The sequence below is a fragment of the Micropterus salmoides genome, unplaced genomic scaffold (assembly GCF_014851395.1).
Source record: "Micropterus salmoides isolate LMB-PRFRI ecotype aquatic unplaced genomic scaffold, ASM1485139v1 Ms_hic_scaffold_18, whole genome shotgun sequence".
Lineage (NCBI taxonomy): Eukaryota > Metazoa > Chordata > Actinopteri > Centrarchiformes > Centrarchidae > Micropterus > Micropterus salmoides.
In genome coordinates this window covers 32,939,318-32,960,275 of record NW_024040928.1, presented here as the reverse complement: position 1 = coordinate 32,960,275, position 20,958 = coordinate 32,939,318, and the positions used below count along the sequence as shown (strand labels likewise).

At 48.6% G+C, this 20,958-nt stretch overlaps 2 protein-coding genes across 5 annotated transcripts in view; one reads left to right on the top strand and one right to left on the bottom strand.

Moving 5' to 3' along the window:
• Positions 1–20,958, top strand: part of brf1b (BRF1 RNA polymerase III transcription initiation factor subunit b) — a 49,276-nt gene that overhangs the window by 27,641 nt on the left and 677 nt on the right. Inside the window, exons 6-18 of one of the 3 annotated variants that reach the window (XM_038727107.1) lie at positions 889–961; positions 9,363–9,512; positions 9,585–9,678; positions 10,993–11,119; positions 11,218–11,257; positions 13,986–14,081; positions 14,165–14,464; positions 14,547–14,608; positions 14,868–14,949; positions 15,115–15,167; positions 15,321–15,610; positions 16,227–16,278; positions 20,526–20,670. In XM_038727107.1, coding sequence (XP_038583035.1) covers positions 889–961; positions 9,363–9,512; positions 9,585–9,678; positions 10,993–11,119; positions 11,218–11,257; positions 13,986–14,081; positions 14,165–14,464; positions 14,547–14,608; positions 14,868–14,949; positions 15,115–15,167; positions 15,321–15,610; positions 16,227–16,278; positions 20,526–20,670 — 1,564 coding nt within the window. Of the gene's footprint in view, positions 1–888; positions 962–7,791; positions 8,125–9,362; positions 9,513–9,584; positions 9,679–10,992; positions 11,120–11,217; positions 11,258–13,985; positions 14,082–14,164; positions 14,465–14,546; positions 14,609–14,867; positions 14,950–15,114; positions 15,168–15,320; positions 15,611–16,226; positions 16,279–20,525; positions 20,671–20,958 lie in introns of those variants that run through there. The other 2 variants (XM_038727108.1, XM_038727109.1) reach the window with 2 other exon arrangements.
• Positions 2,545–7,767, bottom strand: LOC119909066 (BTB/POZ domain-containing protein 6-B). 2 transcript variants are annotated; one of them, XM_038727116.1, is made up of 5 exons: positions 6,909–7,767; positions 5,895–6,145; positions 5,314–5,404; positions 4,215–4,333; positions 2,545–3,793 (listed from the first exon to the last, which is right to left on the bottom strand). In XM_038727116.1, the coding sequence occupies exons 2-5, from the start codon at positions 6,092–6,094 to the stop codon at positions 2,761–2,763; spliced, it is 1,443 nt and encodes a 480-aa protein (XP_038583044.1). In that variant the 5' UTR covers positions 6,095–6,145; positions 6,909–7,767; the 3' UTR covers positions 2,545–2,760. The 2 variants fall into 2 exon arrangements, with proteins under 2 accessions (XP_038583044.1, XP_038583045.1); XM_038727117.1 differs by lacking the exons at positions 5,314–5,404; positions 6,909–7,767 and having other exon boundaries at positions 5,895–6,013.

Sequence of the window (20,958 nt, the reverse complement as noted above, 5' to 3'; positions counted from 1 at the left end):
CAGTAGAGACCTGCTCCCTCTGTAGACCCTCAACTGCAGAGACCTGCTCCCTGTGTAGACACTGACCTGCAGAGACCTGCTCCCTCTGTAGACCCTGACCCTGTGTAGACCCTGACCTGCAGAGACCTGCTCCCTCTGTAGACCCTCAACTGCAGAGACCTGCTCCCTGTGTAGACACTGACCTGCAGAGACCTGCTTCCTCTGTAGACCCTAACCAGTAGAGACCCTGACCCTCTGTAGACCCTGACCTGCAGAGACCTGCTTCCTCTGTAGACCCTGACCTGCAGAGACCTGCTCCCTCTGTAGACCCTGACCTGCAGAGACCTGCTCCCTCTGTAGACCCTCAACTGCAGAGACCTGCTCCCTCTGTAGACCCTGACCTGCAGAGACCTGCTCCCTGTGTAGACACTGACCTGCATAGACCTGCTCCCTCTGTAGACCCTCAACTGCAGAGACCTGCTCCCTCTGTAGACCCTGACCTGCAGAGACCTGCTCCCTGTGTAGACACTGACCTGCATAGACCTGCTCCCTCTGTAGACCCTGACCTGCAGAGACCTGCTCCCTCTGTAGACCCTGACCTGCAGAGACCTGCTCCCTCTGTAGACCCTCAACTGCAGAGACCTGCTCCCTCTGTAGACCCTGACCTGCAGAGACCTGCTCCCTGTGTAGACACTGACCTGCAGAGACCTGCTCCCTCTGTAGACCCTCAACTGCAGAGACCTGCTCCCTCTGTAGACCCTGACCTGCAGAGACCTGCTCCCTCTGTAGACACTGACCTGCATAGACCTGCTCCCTCTGTAGACCCTGACCTGCAGAGACCCTGACCCTCTGTAGACCCTGACCCTCTGTAGACCCTGACCCAGTTCTAACTTCAGGTTCTGTGTTCAGGTGAACGTTTACATCCTGGGGAAAACCTTCCTGCTGCTGGCTCGTGAGCTCTGCATCAACGCTCCCGCCATCGGTGAGAACCGTTACTCTGTCGCACATCCAGACTTCACCGTACAGGAGGAGGATTACTGCACGCCACATCTGTAACGGCGAGTACAGATGCGGTGCGTATTAATACTTCTCTCCTGAAAACATTTGTGACTTGCTGACCCTCCCGTTGTTCCTCCCAGCAGCTCACAGCAGGTTAATGTTTCGGTAGCTCGGTGTTGGAAGCTGCTGACAGACGTAACTGTAGATTTATTTCAACAGTGAGGCAGTTCTAGTGAACGCTCCTCTCATTTGTCTCTAGTTCATCACTTCTAAATATTCTCTAAAATCAGTAATGTTACAGCAGCTAACGCTGCCCGTTGCTAAATTAGCCACAAAGCTAACGCCGTGTTTATCAGTGGAGGAGCGCCAACGTTAATGGGTCGTTACACTGACAGTTTCAGGTGTATTGTAAATATATGTGTGAGCCGCCTGTCTGCAGTTAGTCTGCGTGTCTGAGATGATTAAAGCAGAGGGGACATGTAAATAAACATGAGCCTAACACGCCTTTCTGTAGCTCCTGTTTTTGTGATGTTGTAGATGTGCAACGCTGCAGTCAGAGCGCCGCTGGTTGTAGTTATAACGTTAGTTAAATGAAATCTAATTTAATATTAGATGCATTCAACAGCAGCTCACTGTGTCCTAGATGCCGATGGTTGAATGGTTTCTCGTAGCTTTGGTCAGAATTAAAGAGTGCTGGTGAAGGGATGAACTGGATGTGCTGCAGTGGAATTATGTGTAAAGTGAAACACACATGCTGATTCTCTCTCACTGAAAAAGTTGCACCTTCCAGCAGCAAAAAGTTATTGATGTTCAATTGTTTACATGTTCACTTTGAGACAGTGCTCTATTAACATAAATCCTTTAGGAAAAGGTTTTATAGCCCTCATACACACCAGCTTTCACTACCGGCCTGTTCTAAGTGTAGTCGATACAGTACAGGGGTCTGCTCTCAAAATCTAAATATCTGCTCCTTTTTGCTTTAATATCGGCATCGGCCCCCAAAAACCCATATCGGTCAGGCTCTAGTGCAGAGTAACCTCGAGTTAGCCACGAACAAAACCTGCTCGGAGCAGTTTAGAGATGTGGCGTAAATCACCATGGCAACAGACCTCAGTAACACCTGTCCACCTTTCGTAGTACGGGTTAATCAGGAAGTTGCTTCGTAGTACAGGATCAGGTTATGGTTAGACAGGTACATTTCCCGTGAGCCACTCTGTCATTTACCAGAGCGGAGTTCAGCGCAGACAAAACGTACCAAAACGTTCCCTGAACACCTTGTTGTTTACACAAGCGCAATGCGTTTCCCTGCCTTTTTAACGCCATTGTGTTTACAAACTTGTCGCAGCTGATTGGGTAACACCTGAGACACGCCCACCTAACAGAAGAAAACATACCTCGAAGCCCATGTTGCAAGGAAACATATCGTTCAGTCCGAAAACGTTGCAAACCGGTGCAAACGTTTTGAGATTGAACTCGCCCCAGGTGGTCTCAGTTTAGTCCTGCTCCACAGGGCCACCTGTGGGCAGCTGTAGGAAACTACACCACGCCCAATAAGCACAAACACCATTTCATTTTCACTGAAACTTTAATGGTTGAGAAGCACACAAACCAATCAGCTTCTAGTCCTGCTACAACAGCCAATCAGCTTTCAGTTCACTGCAGCGGCCAATCAGGTTCCAGTCCTACTACAACAGCCAATCAGCTTTCAGTTCACTCCAGCGGCCGTCTGTCAGAATCAGAGTCTCTGCAGCTTGTCGCTCACTGAGTCCATCAGGCCCTGGTTCAGCAGTAGAAGATCAGTTCAGGGATCTGCCCCCCCTGCACGCCGGTCCCGTTGGTGCTGTCTGATGAACACTGGAACTGGAAGGTCACTTTCCCACACTGCACCTCGGTCATTCCCTCCTGACCAAAGTAACTGAGCTCATTTCCGTCCAGGACGGTGCTGACCGTGTAGAAGGTGTCCTGTTCCACCTGGACCGGGTGTTCAAACCACACAGGGAATGTGCTGCTCGATCCGTCAGACATAAACTTCGTGAGGTTCTGGGCCAGAACGGTTCCCTGCCTCTTCAGTTCCATCTTCACGCTGTACTCGGCCTTTCCGCCGCTTGACCCGTACAGGCCGAGTCCAGCTATGAAGATCCTCCGGTCCACTCCGAACTGGATGCTGTCGCAACGCCCCCTATAGCGCCACTGGTTGCTGCGGTAGGCCGAGGACTGGAAGCGGTGGCACTTCTGCGGCACCAGCCCAGCCCGCTTCACCAAAGGGAAGTCCAGTCTGGGTTTGATGGAGGCCGTGAACCACAGGAAAATGTCACGAGTCTCTTTCAGCGTCAGGACGTCCGACTGCGCCACCCTGTCTGCAAAGTCCTGCAGCGTCATGGTGGGGATCCGGACCAGGAACAGAGCCTTACCCAGTACCGCCCGCTGGTTCCTGGGGGTTACCGCCAGGCCCTGACGGCGACACTCAGCCGCCGCCCAGCTCAACGCCGCGTCGAAGATGACCACCTCCTGGACGTTGAGGGATTCTCTCTGCAGGATGATCTCCAGCGTGGGCAGATCAATCTCACAGAAGCCTTCGGACCGCAGAGCGAGTTCAGCCTGGGCATCGATTACCTCCCAGCAGCGCTGCGTCAGCTCCGGCTCCTCGAACAGCCGGCTCTGAGACAACAGGACGCAGGCGTTCCTCGCCTCCAGGCTCGTTTCCAGGAAGGTGACGCAGGCCTTCGCCAGAGCTGGAACGATGTACTTCTTAGCGGCATAGAGCGTGGCGAGCACCGTGTCAGCCTCCAACTGGATCTCATCACTGTACATGTACCTAAGGCAGAGGAAGGGTCAGGGGTCAGACTGAGGGACCACCATGGACTGGACTAACTTGATTTAAAGTGCAGATTTTCAAACTGTCGGGTAGTTCAGCCTTTTGGCACTTAATGATCACATCAATCCCTGTGATCCTGGACCTCTGGTGATTCTGTCCCTGCTCTGAGGGGGTGGTGTGGTCCCTGGTTACTCCTGTTTGTATGTCGAAGGGAGAAAAACGTCCACCCAAAGACTTGGATGTTTAGAACCTCCTTGAAAAGCAGATTTAGAATTTTATCAAAAATATTCAAAGAAAACATTTTAAATCTGGGCGTCTGGTTCTGTCTTCACTGGTGGTGTTCTGGTTCTGAGTTCTGCCGGCTCTTCAGTAGTCCACCGAGCAGAAAATAAACTTTTGTATGTGAACTCCCCAGACTTACTTTAACAGAATGAGGAACGCAGCCGGCTCCACATCAGGGATCTGGATCTCAGACTGTCCCTCAGCCAGATCTCCATAAAACATGGCCCCAAACACCGAGCTCCCCACCGCCAGGACGTACTGAAACACAGAGGACAGGAAGCAGATACAGGGCTGTTTCTCAATACCGAGCTTGCCATGTCCAGACTCCTGTACTTTAAAGCTTGGACTTGACAACATGCCACACATGACCATGATGTCACATGCTGCACTTTCTTCTAAAGCACGTAGGCACACAACAAACATTTTACTTAGAGAATACTGAGACACAGGCGAGAGACAGGAGAGAGGGCAAGCGAGAGGCAGGCGAGACACAGGCGAGAGGGCACGCAGGCGAGACACAGTCAAGAGGCTTGGCAACATGCCACACATGACCATGATGTCACATGCTGCACTTTCTTCTAAAGCACGTAGGCACACAACAAACACTTTACTTAGAGAATACTGAGACACAGGCGAGTCAGGAGAGAGGGCAGGCGAGAGGCAGGCGAGAGGCAGGCGAGAGGCAGGCGAGAGGCAGGGCAGGCAAGAGTCAGTGAGAGGGCAGGCGAGACACAGGCGAGAGGCAGGGCAGGCCACGCAGGCGAGAGGGCAGGCAAGAGGCAGGCGAGAGGCAGAGCAGGCGAGACACAGGCAAGAGGCAACGCAGGCGAGAGGCAGGGCAGGCAACGCAGGCGAGAGGGCAGGCGAGACACAGGCAAGAGGCAACGCAGGCGAAAAGCAACGCAGGGCAGGCAACGCAGGCGAGAGGGCAGGCAAGAGGGCAGGCGAGACAACGCAGGCGAAAAGCAACGCAGGCGAGAGGAAACGCAGGCGAGAGGGCAGGCGAGACACAGACGAGAGGGCGGGCGAGAGGCAACGCAGGCAAGAGGCAATGCAGGCGAGAGGGCAGGCAAGAGGCAACGCAGGCGAGAATATTTTACTTAGAGAATACTGAGACACAAGCGAGAGGGCAGGCAAGAGGCAGGCGAGACGCGAGGCAGGAGAGAGGCAACGCAGGTGAGAGGGCAGGCGAGAGGGCAGGGGAGAGAAGGTGACAGACAGGCCCCGCCTCTTCACACCTTGTGAGCAGGAAGTCTCTGAGCTTCTCCTGGAGGGCCGACGATGAAGTGAACATCAGCCATGTGCTCGTTGTTGAACATCAGAGCGTTCCTACAGGAAAACACAGGATCAGAAAGTTCTTAATGTGACAGGTTTCCTCTCCAGGAGGAAGCAGCTCAGCTCAACAAAAGGTCACTAACCTTTACCCTCAACATGACAAACTAAACGCAGCACTTTTTATTTCTCCTCCTCGCTTCATAACCTCCTTTATAAACTGTACAGAACGGGGCTGGAGCGTGCGGACGCGCTTCCCACCACGCTTCTCCTCCAGACTCTGTTTTACAGGCCGACAACGCTAAATATAATTTTCATTTGTAAAACAGCTGAAGTGGCAAAAGATCATTTGAGATCATTTGTAGCGCACACAAACAGAAAAACATGATTTAGGATTGTGCAATTTATTCACCTAAATCAGGTAAACAGGAGGAGAAATCACATTTAAAGTGAGTTTGAGTCTTTTCTGCGTACAATTTTATAAACGATAGAGTATAAAGTATTTATAAAACCTCTGCTGTCCAGTCAGAGGAGAGTGTGTGCTGACCTCTCTCTGAGCGTGGGCTGCGCCTCTTGCCAGCCGTCCCTCTCCTCGCCGTCGTCACCACTGTCGGTGTTCGTCTGAACGGTGTCTCCGTATATGTGGTTACCCGGCGGCAGCTCCGGCTGGCTCGTCTGGATAAAAGTCTTCTTCACCTCCACCTCGCCGCTCTGAGGGAGGCTGGAGGAGAACAGCTCGGCCGCCATCCTGGTCACAGAGCCCGCGAGGCCGCCTCCTCACAGCATGAAGACTGCTTCCTGTCAGACAGTCAGATTCATCTTAATCCAGATTATTGCAGATTACAGTCTGTTCCCACTGACCACCATTCCAACATGCTGTCTGCTTCACCAACAGAACCGCTCAGAGCACCAAGATCCCGCTGAAGCAGAGTGATCATCAGAACCGATGACTGCAAGTTCACAGGAAACTTTATTTCTTTAAATCAGTTCCATTAAATTTCATCTGAAACCATCTGATGTGGACAAAAACACTTCACTCTGGTTTCACTCTCGAACCTGTGTGGGCCCAGCACCAAGAGGAAACTTCTCAGAAGCTGGAACCAGAGAATATGTAACTGAAGCGATTGATTTATTAACATGATGTCAATACTTTTTCTGTCACTGATCAGTGAACTGACAGCTGCAGACACAGATTGTGTATCACAGGAACCCTCGTGTACTAACAGGGTTCTCCATCAGACTAAAGAACTTATTGGGTTTGTTACATGGTGTTCCTGAACACACCGGTGTTACGCTGCATTCATGTCCTGCAGTCCTGGTGTGTCTGTCACACCTGAACGCAACACGGGGGTCCGGTTCCGCTAGCAGGGCCCTCTGTGATCAGTAATCGTGCAGCCGGTCCCCTCTGACAGACCTCAGCCTCACGGTCCGTTACCGGCGCCTGCTGTCGTTGTGAGCTCGTTCAACCTCAAGACAGCGAGCGCGCAGCGCGCGTGAGCGCAGCGGGGGACCCGGAGCAGTCAGAGGGAACCGACGGGGTGTCGGTGTGTGCGCTTCTCACCTGTCAGACTCCCGGCGTCCGTTTGTCCTGCCGTTAACGGAACATCCTCCCCGACGCCAGCTCCTGTGCGTTTCTCCGGACGCCATTTTAGATCCCGCTGCTGCATCGGCTCCGCAGGCCACGCCCTCCGAGCGGCCCGCAAGATGGCGACAGAGCGCGTGAAACCGTTTACACGCACTCGGCGCACCGGCTGTAAGGTACCGTGTGCGGCTCAGACGGGCCGCCGCCGGGTCTCTACTGCGTCCCCGTGTCCCCCGTCGTCTCCTGAGCCGGGACAGAGGAGAGGAGGTGCAGTCTCACGTGAAGCGACGTCCGTTTGTGATGACGGCTGCAGCTGATCAGCTGATCACTCAGCTGGCTCGGTGTAACAGCCGCAGAGACTTGTGGGGAGTCTGGTCTGCACGTGAGCTCTGTGTTTGCAGGTTCCTGCGCTGCTCACAGCTTCATCTGATCCGTTAACCCTCTATGTCATCAGTCTGCAGTTACTGGACTGAAGGCGTCTGGGAAATGAAGTGCGGTCGACTTTAGCTCAGCTTTAGGCTCCCTGTTTATTTCCTCTTCGCATATCTTTTAACACAACTGCATACATTTCATTAGAAGTCACGTGGTCACCGGTCCTCATCAGCTGATTTTACTGCAGGGCGAGCTGGACCTCCTTCTGACGGTCTGGCTCACAGGGAGACATTTCAACATCACGGAATAAAGGGACATTAAACAGAATACTAACAATATCACAAATAAAAACAGCTATAAAACACACAAGCGGCAGGAGCTACGTGTTCACTGCGTTTAACAGGATGAGGATACGTGACGTTAGACGTGTTTGTTGCTGACAGACTCTCTCTGCCTCCAGCTGTCTCTGTGATAAAAGGTGAAAGAAAGATCTTTCTAACAAGTAAAGCGTGTCAGGTTTTGCTACAATATGAATGATATGAATCCTAAAACAAACAAACACTTGAGTTTAATGCTTCCGTCCTATCAGATCAGTCCGACCAGCTGCAGCGACCAATCAGCAGGTGCGTTTGATCACTTAACGTGATGCATGCGCCATGTCACATGACATTAAAACCTGACGGGAGCCAGGCGGCTCAGTCACTGATCTCAGCTCGCACCTCCCGCGGTCACCTGCAGCTCACTTTACACCGTCAAGTCGGCGAAAGTCAGCCGCTGTCATCTCGAACGCACCTCATATCAGGCGACCCAGGAAGTGTTGTCAGTAAGAGACTGTGCTGGTGTATCCTGGCTCCTCAGAGATCAAATTTCTTCCTCTCTCTCTCTCTCTCCCCCCCCCCCCCCCCTCTCCCCCCCCCCCCTCTCTCTCCCCCTCTCTCTCTCTCTCTCCCCCCCCTCTCTCTCTCCCCCTCCCCCCCCCCTCTCTCTCTCCCCCTCTCCCCCCCCTCTTTCCCCCCCCTCTCTCTCTCCCCCTCTTTCCTCCTCCTCTCTCTCTCCCCCTCTTTCCTCCTCCCTCCCTCTCCCCCTCTTTCCTCCTCCCTCCCTCTCTCTCTCCCCCCCTCTTTCCTCCTCCTCCTCCCTCCCTCTTTACTCCCTCCCTCTTTCCTCCCCCCCTCTCCTCCTCCTCCTCTCTCTCTCTCTTTCCTCCCCCCCCCCTCTCTCTCTTTCCCCCCCCCTCTCTCTCTCTCTCTCTTTCCTCCCCCCCTCTCTCTCTCTCTTTCCTCCCCCCCCCCTCTCTCTTCCCCCCCCCTCTCTCTCTCTCTCTTCCCCCCCCCTCTCTGTCTTCCACTCTTTCCTCCTCCCCCCCCCCCTCTCTCTCTTCCCCCCCTCTCTCTCTCTTCCCCCCCCCTCTGTCTTCCACTCTTTCCTCCTCCCCCCTCTCTCTCTCCCCCCCTCTTTCCTCCCCCTCTCTCTCTCCCCCCCTCTTTCCTCCTCCCTCCCTCTCCCCCTCTTTCCTCCTCCCTCCCTCTCCCCCTCCCCCTCTTTCCTCCTCCCTCCCTCTCCCTCTTTCCTCCTCCCTCCCTCTCTCTCTCCCCCCCTCTTTCCTCCTCCTCCCTCCCTCCCTCTTTACTCCCTCCCTCTTTCCTCCCCCCCTCTCTCCTCCTCCTCCTCCCTCCCTCTTTCCTCCCCCCCCTCTCCTCCTCCTCCTCCCTCCCTCTTTCCTCCCCCCCCTCTCCTCCTCCTCCCCCCCCTCTCCTCCTCCTCCCCCCCCCTCTCTCTCTCTTTCCCCCCCCCCCCCTCTCTCTCTTTCCTCCCCCCCTCTCTCTCTCTCTCTTCCCCCCCCCCTCTCTCTCTCTCTCTCTCCCCCCCCCTCCTCCTCCTCCTCCTCCACCCCTCTCTCTCTCTCTTCCCCTCTTTCCTCCTCCACCCCTCTCTCTCTCTTCCCCTCTTTCCTCCTCCACCCCTCCTCCTCTTCCTCCCCCCCCTCTCCCCCTCTTCCTCCTCCCCTCTAATCCTCCTCTCTCCCTCCCTCCCTCCCCCTCTCCTCCCCCTCCTCCTCAGACCCGTGCCTGTACATCCCTCGGTTTGCTCACATGTTGGAGTTTGGGATGAAGACTCATGAGGTTTCCATGACGGCTCTTCGTCTCCTTCAGAGGATGAAGAGGGACTGGATGCACACGGGACGCCGACCTTCCGGACTCTGTGGAGCAGGTACAACATGGCCGCCTTTACCATGGCAAGAACAAACATCAGCAATAACATATTTACCCTCCTCCTCCTCAGCGCTCCTGGTAGCAGCTCGGATGCATAAGTTTCGCCGTACGGTGAAGGACGTGATCAGCGTGGTTAAAGTCTGCCAGACAACTCTGAGGAAGAGGTGAGAACCCTGGTAGATCACAGTAGATCACAATCAATAGATCTCAATCAGTGGACCACAGTAGATCACAATCAGTAGATCACAATCAGTGGACCACAGTAGATCACAATCAGTAAATCACAATCAGTGGATCACAGTAGATCACAATCAGTAGATCACAATCAGTGGATCACAATCAGTGTGTCACAATCAGTGGACCACAATCAGTGGACCACAATCAGTGTGTCACAATCAGTAGATCACAATCAGTGGACCACAGTAGATCACAATCAGTAGATCACAATAGATCACAATCAGTAGATCACAGTAGGTCACAATCGGTAGGTCACAATCAGTGTGTCACAATCAGTGGATCACAATCAGTGGACCACAGTAGATCACAATCAGTAGATCACAATCAGTGGATCACAATCAGTAGATCACAATCGGTAGGTCACAATCAGTGTGTCACAATCAGTAGATCACAATCAGTGGACCACAGTAGATCACAATCAGTAGATCACAATCAGTGGATCACAATCAGTAGATCACAATCGGTAGGTCACAATCAGTGTGTCACAATCAGTAGATCACAATCAGTGGATCACAATCAGTGGACCACAGTAGATCACAATCAGTAGATCGCAATCAATAGATCACAATCAGTGGACCACTATAGATCACAATCAGTAGATCGTAACCAGTAGATCACTATCAGTGGATCACAGTAGATCACAATCAGTGGATCACAGTAGATCACAATCAGTGGATCACAATCAGTAGATCACAGTAGATCACAATCAGTAGATCACAGTAGATCAAAGTAGATCACAATCAGTAGATCGTAACCAGTAGATCACTATCAGTGGATAACAGTGAGTGTATTACAGTAAATGACTGTGGATTAGAGTAGATTACATCAGATTACACTAAGTGTCAATAGATCACAGTAAATAGAAATAGATTACAGTAGATCACAATCAGTGGATTACAGTGCATCACAGTAGACTGAAGTAGATTACCAACAGCACGTCATGTCAGTATGTCAAGTAGATCACATTAGATCCCAGTAGATTACAGGACCAAATGAGTAGATGACTAGATCACAATAAAAAAAACAGTAGATTATAGTAAATTTCTGTGAATTACATTAGATCCCAGATTACAGTGAATTACTGTTGACAGCTGGTCACATTAGATCATAGCAGACTGAAGTGGATCACAGTAGATTACAGAAGGTCAGAGTGCGTGGCTGAAATGTGTAGAGTATATCGCAGTAGGCTGCAGGAGATTGTAGTATGTCCCAGTAGATCACAGCGTCCTCTCTCCCTGCAGATTAACAGAGTTTGAGGACACGCCCACCAGTCAGCTGACCATCGACGAGTTCATGAGAGTAGATCTGGAGCAGGAATGTGATCCACCCTCCTTCATCGCTGCACAGCACAAAGCCAAGATGCAGCAGGTAGATTCTTCTGTCTCTGATTGGCTGTTGACAGATGACAACAGATAACCAACAATAATAACCTGACGAATCACATTTACTATAAACTTCTTCTTCAGCTGGAACAGGAGCTGGCCAGGAAGCTGGATGACGTCGAAGGTCAGTTCCTAACTCTGCCGAAGGAGTAACTTAGGAAGCTAAACAGATCATTTAGGACACATTAAAACACACAAACTATAGTGTGAACACTAGGGGAATGGTTTAGGAAACTACGACGGACACTTGGGGAATGGTTTAGGAAACTACGACGGACACTAGGGGAATGGTTTAGGAAACTATGACGGACGTTTTAGGAAACTATAAAGGACACTTGGGGAATGGTTTAGGAAACTATGACGGACGTTTTAGGAAACTATAAAGGACACTTGGGGAATGGTTTAGGAAACTATGACGGACACTTGGGGAATGGTTTAGGAAACTATGACGGACACTAGGGGAATGGTTTAGGAAACTATGACGGACACTTGGGGAATGGTTTAGGAAACTACGACGGACACTAGGGGAATGGTTTAGGAAACTACGACGGACACTAGGGGAATGGTTTAGGAAACTACGACGGACACTTGGGGAATGGTTTAGGAAACTACGACGGACACTAGGGGAATGGTTTAGGAAACTATGACGGACGTTTTAGGAAACTATAAAGGACACTTGGGGAATGGTTTAGGAAACTATGACGGACGTTTTAGGAAACTATAAAGGACACTTGGGGAATGGTTTAGGAAACTATGACGGACACTTGGGGAATGGTTTAGGAAACTACGACGGACACTAGGGGAATGGTTTAGGAAACTATGACGGACGTTTTAGGAAACTATGACGGACACTTGGGGAATGGTTTAGGAAACTACGACGGACACTAGGGGAATGGTTTAGGAAACTATGACGGACGTTTTAGGAAACTATGACGGACACTTGGGGAATGGTTTAGGAAACTACGACGGACACTAGGGGAATGGTTTAGGAAACTATGACGGACACTAGGGGAATGGTTTAGGAAACTATGACGGACACTAGGGGAATGGTTTAGGAAACTATGACGGACGGTTTAGGAAACTATGACGGACGTTTTAGGAAACTATGACGGACACTAGGGGAATGGTTTAGGAAACTATGACGGACACTTGGGGAATGGTTTAGGAAACTACGACGGACACTAGGGGAATGGTTTAGGAAACTATGACGGACGGTTTAGGAAACTATGACGGACACTAGGGGAATGGTTTAGGAAACTACGACGGACACTAGGGGAATGGTTTAGGAAACTATGACGGACGGTTTAGGAAACTATGACGGACACTAGGGGAATGGTTTAGGAAACTATGACGGACACTAGGGGAATGGTTTAGGAAACTATGACGGACACTAGGGGAATGGTTTAGGAAACTATGACGGACGGTTTAGGAAACTATGACGGACGTTTTAGGAAACTATGACGGACACTAGGGGAATGGTTTAGGAAACTATGACAGACGGTTTAGGAAACTATGACGGACACTTGGGGAATGGTTTAGGAAACTATGACGGACACTAGGGGAATGGTTTAGGAAACTATGACGGACACTTGGGGAATGGTTTAGGAAACTATGACGGACACTAGGGGAATGGTTTAGGAAACTATGACGGACACTTGGGGAATGGTTTAGGAAACTATGACGGACGTTTTAGGAAACTATGACGGACACTTGGGGAATGGTTTAGGAAACTATGACGGACGTTTTAGGAAACTATGACGGACACTTGGGGAATGGTTTAGGAAACTATGACGGACGTTTTAGGAAACTATGACGGACACTTGGGGAATGGTTTAGGAAACTATGACGGACGTTTTAGGAAACTATGACGGACACTTGGGGAATGGTTTAGGAAACTATGACGGACGTTTTAGGAAACTATGACGGACACTTGGGGAATGGTTTAGGAAACTATGACGGACACTAGGGGAATGGTTTAGGAAACTATGACGGACACTAGGGGAATGGTTTAGGAAACTATGACGGACGGTTTAGGAAACTATGACGGACGTTTTAGGAAACTATGACGGACACTAGGGGAATGGTTTAGGAAACTATGACGGACAGTTTAGGAAACTATGACGGACACTTGGGGAATGGTTTAGGAAACTATGACGGACACTAGGGGAATGGTTTAGGAAACTATGACGGACACTTGGGGAATGGTTTAGGAAACTATGACGGACACTAGGGGAATGGTTTAGGAAACTACGACGGACACTAGGGGAATGGTTTAGGAAACTATGACGGATGGTTTAGGAAACTATAAAGGACACTTGGGGAATGGTTTAGGAAACTATGACGGATGGTTTAGGAAACTATGACGGACACTAGGGGAATGGTTTAGGAAACTATGACGGACACTTGGGGAATGGTTTAGGAAACTATGACGGACACTAGGGGAATGGATTAGCAAACTATGACGGACGTTTTAGGAAACTATAAAGGACACTTGGGGAATGGTTTAGGAAACTATGACGGACGTTTTAGGAAACTATAAAGGACACTTGGGGAATGGTTTAGGAAACTATGACGGACACTAGGGGAATGGTTTAGGAAACTATGACGGACGGTTTAGGAAACTATGACGGACGTTTTAGGAAACTATGACGGACACTAGGGGAATGGTTTAGGAAACTATGACGGACGGTTTAGGAAACTATGACGGACACTTGGGGAATGGTTTAGGAAACTATGACGGACGTTTTAGGAAACTATAAAGGACACTAGGGGAATGGTTTAGGACTCAAAGAATCCTAAAGGAATTAGTTAGATCATAATAAAGCACTCACCCCCTCATCTTGTCGTGGTAGGAGAGATCAGCAGTTACAAAGACGAGATTGAGATCGAGTTGGAGAAGAGCCGACCCAAGTTGAGAGGAATCTACGCCGCCTACGCCAAAGAAATCGGTCTGTACTCAGCTCAGTATCTGAACATATCTGAACCACAGTAACAGAAGACATTGAACAACTCTTTGATTCTTGGTTTTCAGATCCCGAGGACGCCGAGGTTTTGTCCTCAACCTCTGAACCCGAGGAGCCGGAGGTCGAAGACGACGAGCTCCAAGCCGCTGCCCAACACCTGACTCAGGACTTCCTGTGTCAGGTGATTCAGGAGGAGGGGGGCCGTGGCAAGAACACAGATGGAGGCGAGCTGGAGGGGGGACCAGAGAAGGAGGGGGCTCAGCGTCAGGCCGCCCCTCTGGCCGCCATCCTAGGAAAGCTGCCGAGCTCCTCCTGCCTGGGCCTCCAGCAGACCTTAGACGAGTCAGAGGCAGGTGAGAAACCGGACGGTAAGATTCATCGTGGACTCAGAAAAAGGTGGTGAATGGCTTTCGTGGTGGCCTTTGTTCTGACGGTCTACTGTTTTTCCAGACGAGCAGGCGGAGGGTGGAGAGCTGGACCTGGACGGTATCGACGATCAAGAGATTGAAAAGGTCAGTTCATTCATCACAAAGGCAAAACGGTCAGAACTGAGTTAAGAGCTTGAATCCGACAGCAGTTTTAGAAAATTGTCACACTGTAGAGAAATATGATTCTTGTAAACACAGCTTTTAAAATTTGCAGCTGTTACTGCGCTCGTAATCTGCGTTAGAGAAACAGCCGGTGGTTTTGATCAAAAGATCTGGAACAGTGCTTTTACTGTGAAAGGTTGTGTGTACAGGACGTGGTGTTGACTGTCTCTGTGTACTGCAGTACATCCTGAACGATAAGGAGGTCCAGGTGAAGACGGAGCTGTGGATCAAACAGAACGCAGAATACCTGAAGGAGCAGAAAGGTCAGGAAGACTCTTCATCAGCATCATCATCATTATCTGTGTTCAAACCTTTACTTACAGAACTTTTACAGGACTAGAGAGGCGTCTGAGTGTGATTACTTCTCTTCATCAGCATCACAAAGAGTCCTGATCCATCAGCTCAGAGTGTCTGATTTGTGTTTACAGAGAAAGAAGAGAGGATACAGAAAGAGAAAGAACAAGGGACGTATAAAGAGAAGGTAAATGTTCGTGAAGAACAGGGCCCTCGCCTCATTTATAAAAGGGTTGGATTGAATCTGGTTTAAATAAAGTTTAGATTTAAAGCAGTTTAAATCAAGTTTAGATTGAATCCAGTTTAAATCAAGTTTACAGTGAATTCTGTCTGTCTGCAGCCGAAGAAGTCCAAGAAGAAGAAGGAGCAGATCGCGGCATCGACAGCGAGCGAGGCGATCGAGAGGATGTTGGAGAAGAAAAAGATCTCCAGTAAAATCAACTACGACGTCCTCAGAGACCTAAACAGCAGAGGGACAGGAAGTGGGGGGGGCAGCAGTCCCAGCAGAGGCTCCGACGACCCCCCCGACACCAACGCCGGCGCTAGGAAACGACTCAACCGCCGACGCCGCAGGAAGCCCAGCGATGCTAACCGCGACCTTGCTGCTAACGCTAGCATCATGGGGAAGAGGTACCATCACTCATCTATAATCTAACATGATCCATCTTCTCCACAGGTGCATGCTGGGACAGGTAGCAGAGAGCAGCTCGCTGCAGGGAGTCACCATGACTCGTTAGCTCAGGGTGTTGTGGAAACGCAGTGAACACGCCCTCACGTGGTGTCACATGCTGGATGACATCACAACTTCAGTCAGACGGCGCTCGGCGGCGATCCGAGCTGACAAAGCTGACCTCAGCAGCAGTAGAAAGTCCTCTTCCGCTGGGTCCGCTCTGCCTGCAGCACCAGGACTTCAGCTCTTCCTTCTGGTCTTTACCCAAACTGTTAGGTGTTCACATGTTGGCGGCTAACCTGCACCTGCCCGCCCCCCACGCCATCACCTGTCGACCCTCCTGTGGAAGGATCCTGGAGATCCTCTCCAGCTAAACTTTATTCTGAATGACCAAATCTCTTCTGCTGGTTCAGACTCATGTTAAGTCCTGGTCTTGGTCCTGGTCCTGGTGACGTCAGCTGTCATACTGAAATGATCTATTTTTCATTTGATTCATTGATCATTTTGACTGATGATCGATCATTATCAACAGATTCATCAATAATTAGTAGTTGTTGTTGTCTGCTTTTGTTCCAGGGTCCGCCTCCTCATATCTTCCACACCAAAGAAGAAGAAAACAGCCATCAAGGTGAGCGACCACGCCTGGTACATACAGCGTCTCACAGAGTGACTCCACCCCCCACATATCTGATAATATCTGTTCATGTTTCAACACTGAAGAAATGACCCTGTGCTCCAGTGTAAAGTAGTGAGCGTACAGTGTAAATCTGCTGTCCCCTCAAAATAACACATCACACAGCCATTAATTTCTAAACCGCTGGCAACAAAACTGAGGACACTCCTAAGAGAAAATTAGGGGTATCCTAATAAATGAGGGGATCCTGCTCTGCTTCAGTATGTCACAGTACATGTTGGCATTCATGTTTCCGTCAGTGAACTACAGTCTTCTTGCAGCCTTGGTCATCTTTATGTAGAGCAACCGTTCTATGTTTCAGATCCTCACAGAGTTCTTTGCCATGAGGTGCCGTGTTGAACTTCCAGTGACCAGTATGAGGGAGTGTGAGAGCGACAACACCAAATTTAACACACCACTGTTATACAAGCTGAACGCTCACTACTTTACACTGTTATCACGGTTATACAAGCTGCACACTGTTACGATGGGTGGTGTGGAGGCAGGTTGGAGGACCCAAACGCAGGACACCGAGCGGAGCAGGTATAGTTCAACGGGGGTTTATTGAGGGAAAACAAACAAAAGGCGAGCACACTTACTGACAGAATGGCTGGTTAACAGAGTCCAAAAAACAAGGTGATCCTAACAAAAATCCAAAAGTACAGGGTGACAAGACAAGCAAGGCTGGTGACAGGCAGGCAGAGAGTACACGCACAACAGAACAGGGGGTAAAATGAGCAATGACCGGACAAGGGCTGAACAGAAAGACCACACATATATACCAGGGATAACGAGCAGGGCGGGAGCAACACAGGTGACAGACATGAGGCTAACGAGGGAGGCAGAGAGAGAGCAGGAAAACAGAGAGAGAGGCAGGCAGGCAGAGACAACAGGGGGTAACAGAGAGAACACTTAGACAAGCAGACATGGGGCAGAGTGAATAACCAAGAAAGCGACAGAGCTAAACAGAACCAGTAAATGAACAAAGGAATACACAAGACTAAACAGGGAACACAAGACCAGGAGTAAACACAAAAGATGTTAACTAACGTACAGGACTTGGCACTAACTGAACAAGACTACACAGAGAAACACAGAACCAAAAACAGACTTAAACAGGAATGACATGAACACAAAAATTCTTAACACACGCTCAGTACTTTACACTATTATACAAGCTGCACGCTCACTACTTTACACTGTTATACAATCTGCACGCTCACTATTTTACACGGTTATACAAGCTGCACGCTCACTACTTTACACTGGTATCACTGTTGTACAATCTGCACGCTCACTATTTTACACGGTTATACAAGCTGCACACTCACTACTTTACACTGGTATCACTGTTGTACAATCTGCACGCTCACTATTTTACACGGTTATACAAGCTGCACGCTCACTACTTTACACTGTTATACGAGCTGTACGCTCACTACTTTACACTGTTATCACTGTTATACAAGCTGTATGCTCACTACTTTACACTGTTATACAAGCTGTACGCTCACTACTTTACACTGTTATACAAGCTGCACGCTCACTACTTTACACTGTTATACAAGCTGGACACTCACTATTTTACACTGTTATCACTGTTATAAAAGCTGTACGCTCACTATTTTACACGGTTATACAAGCTGCACGCTCACTACTTTACACTGTTATACAAGCTGCACGCTCACTACTTTACACTGTTATACAAGCTGCACACTCACTACTTTACACTGTTGTACAAGCTGTACGCTCACTACTTTACACTGTTATCACTGTTATACAAGCTGTATGCTCACTACTTTACACTGTTATACAAGCTGCACGCTCACTACTTTACACTGTTATACAAGCTGCACGCTCACTACTTTACACTGTTATACAAGCTGCACGCTCACTACTTTACACTGTTATCACTGTTATAAAAGCTGTACGCTCACTATTTTACACGGTTATACAAGCTGCACGCTCACTGCTTTACACTGTTATCACTGTTATACAAGCTGTACGCTCACTACTTTACACTGTTATACAAGCTGGACACTCACTATTTTACACTGTTATCACTGTTATACAAGCTGTACGCTCACTACTTTACACTGTTATACAAGCTGCACGCTCACTGCTTTACACTGTTATCACTGTTATACAAGCTGTACGCTCACTACTTTACACTGTTATACAAGCTGGACACTCACTATTTTACACTGTTATCACTGTTATACAAGCTGTACGCTCACTACTTTACACTGTTATACAAGCTGCACGCTCACTACTTTACACTGTTATACAAGCTGCACACTCACTACTTTACACTGTTGTACAAGCTGTATGCTCACTACTTTACACTGTTATACAAGCTGCACGCTCACTACTTTACACTGTTATCACTGTTATACAAGCTGTATGCTCACTACTTTACACTGTTATACAAGCTGCACGCTCACTACTTTACACTGTTATACAAGCTGCACACTCACTACTTTACACTGTTGTACAAGCTGTATGCTCACTACTTTACACTGTTATACAAGCTGCACGCTCACTACTTTACACTGTTATACAAGCTGCACGCTCACTACTTTACACTGTTATACAAGCTGCACGCTCACTACTTTACACTGTTATCACTGTTATAAAAGCTGTACGCTCACTATTTTACACGGTTATACAAGCTGCACGCTCACTGCTTTACACTGTTATCACTGTTATACAAGCTGTACGCTCACTACTTTACACTGTTATACAAGCTGGACACTCACTATTTTACACTGTTATCACTGTTATACAAGCTGTACGCTCACTACTTTACACTGTTATACAAGCTGCACGCTCACTGCTTTACACTGTTATCACTGTTATACAAGCTGTACGCTCACTACTTTACACTGTTATACAAGCTGCACACTCACTACTTTACACTGTTGTACAAGCTGTATGCTCACTACTTTACACTGTTATACAAGCTGCACGCTCACTACTTTACACTGTTATACAAGCTGCACGCTCACTACTTTACACTGTTATCACTGTTATACAAGCTGTACGCTCACTACTTTACACTGTTATCACTGTTATACAAGCTGTACGCTCACTACTTTACACTGTTATCACTGTTATACAAGCTGCACGCTCACTACTTTACACTGTTATACAAGCTGTACGCTCACTATTTTACACTGTTATACAAGCTGCACGCTCACTACTTTACACTGTTATACAAGCTGCACGCTCACTACTTTACACTGTTATCACTGTTATAAAAGCTGTACGCTCACTATTTACACGGTTATACAAGCTGCACGCTCACTGCTTTACACTGTTATCACTGTTATACAAGCTGTACGCTCACTACTTTACACTGTTATACAAGCTGGACACTCACTATTTTACACTGTTATCACTGTTATACAAGCTGTACGCTCACTACTTTACACTGTTATCACTGTTATACAAGCTGTATGCTCACTACTTTACACTGTTATACAAGCTGTACGCTCACTACTTTACACTGTTATACAAGCTGCACGCTCACTACTTTATACGGTTATACAAGCTGCACGCTCACTACTTTACACTGTTATCACTGTTATAAAAGCTGTACGCTCACTACTTTACACTGTTATACAAGCTGTACACTCACTATTTTACACTGTTATCACTGTTATAAAAGCTGTACGCTCACTACTTTACACTGTTATCACTGTTATACAAGCTGTACGCTCACTACTTTACACTATTATACAAGCTGTACACTCACTATTTTACACTGTTATCACTGTTATAAAAGCTGCACGCTCACTACTTTACACTGTTATACAAGCTGTACACTCACTACTTTACACTGTTATACAAGCTGCACACTCACTACTTTACACTGTTATACAAGCTGTACACTCACTATTTTACACTGTTATCACTGTTATACAAGCTGTACGCTCACTACTTTACACTGTTATCACTGTTATACAAGCTGTACGCTCACTACTTTACACTGTTATCACTGTTATACAAGCTGTACGCTCACTACTTTACACTGTTATCACTGTTATCAAAACTGTACGCTCACTACTTTACACTGGAGCAAAGTGTCATTTCTTCAGTGTTGTCACATTAACAGGCGGACTCACTCTGTGAGATACTGTACATATATACGTATATATGTACAGACTGAATTTGTATATCTCGTTGATTTAAACTCTCAGTCTGCAGCTGAAGTGACTCCTGATCCTGAACCAGACTCCACTCCTGCTGCTCCTGCTGCTGAGGAAGAGGTGGAGGAAGAGGAAGTGGAGGAAGAGGAGGTGGAGGTGGAGGAGGAGTGTGTTAGCGCTCTGCAGCTTGTAGAAGGTCAGTCTAGGCTTTTATTCTGAAGGACAGAAACTTGAGAAAATAAAAGACCAAACTTTTACAGAGCAGCAGGGGCGAGTTGAAACGGTTTCAGATTAAACGACATGTTTCCCTGCAACATTGTGCAACCCTCCACAGCAGGCTTCCAGGTATGTTTCCTCCCGTTTGGTGGGCTTGTCACAGGTGTTATCCAATCAGCTGCGACTGTCAACAAGTTGTAACTTCCTGTTTACAAAATAATCATAGTTTATTTATTCAAACTTGTTCAACTTTATCGACACAGACCAA

Bases quoted from the DNA above. Each gene is read 5' to 3' on its own strand.
- LOC119909066 (XM_038727116.1), bottom strand. From the start codon at position 6,094: ATGGCGGCCGAGCTGTTCTCCTCCAGCCTCCCTCAGAGCGGCGAGGTG. The intron at 4,334-5,313 runs GTGTGAAGAGGC...TCTGTGTTTCAG, and splicing joins AGAGACTTCCTGCTCACAAG to TACGTCCTGGCGGTGGGGAG. The intron at 3,794-4,214 runs GTAAGTCTGGGG...CCTCTGCCTTAG, and splicing joins GCGTTCCTCATTCTGTTAAA to GTACATGTACAGTGATGAGA.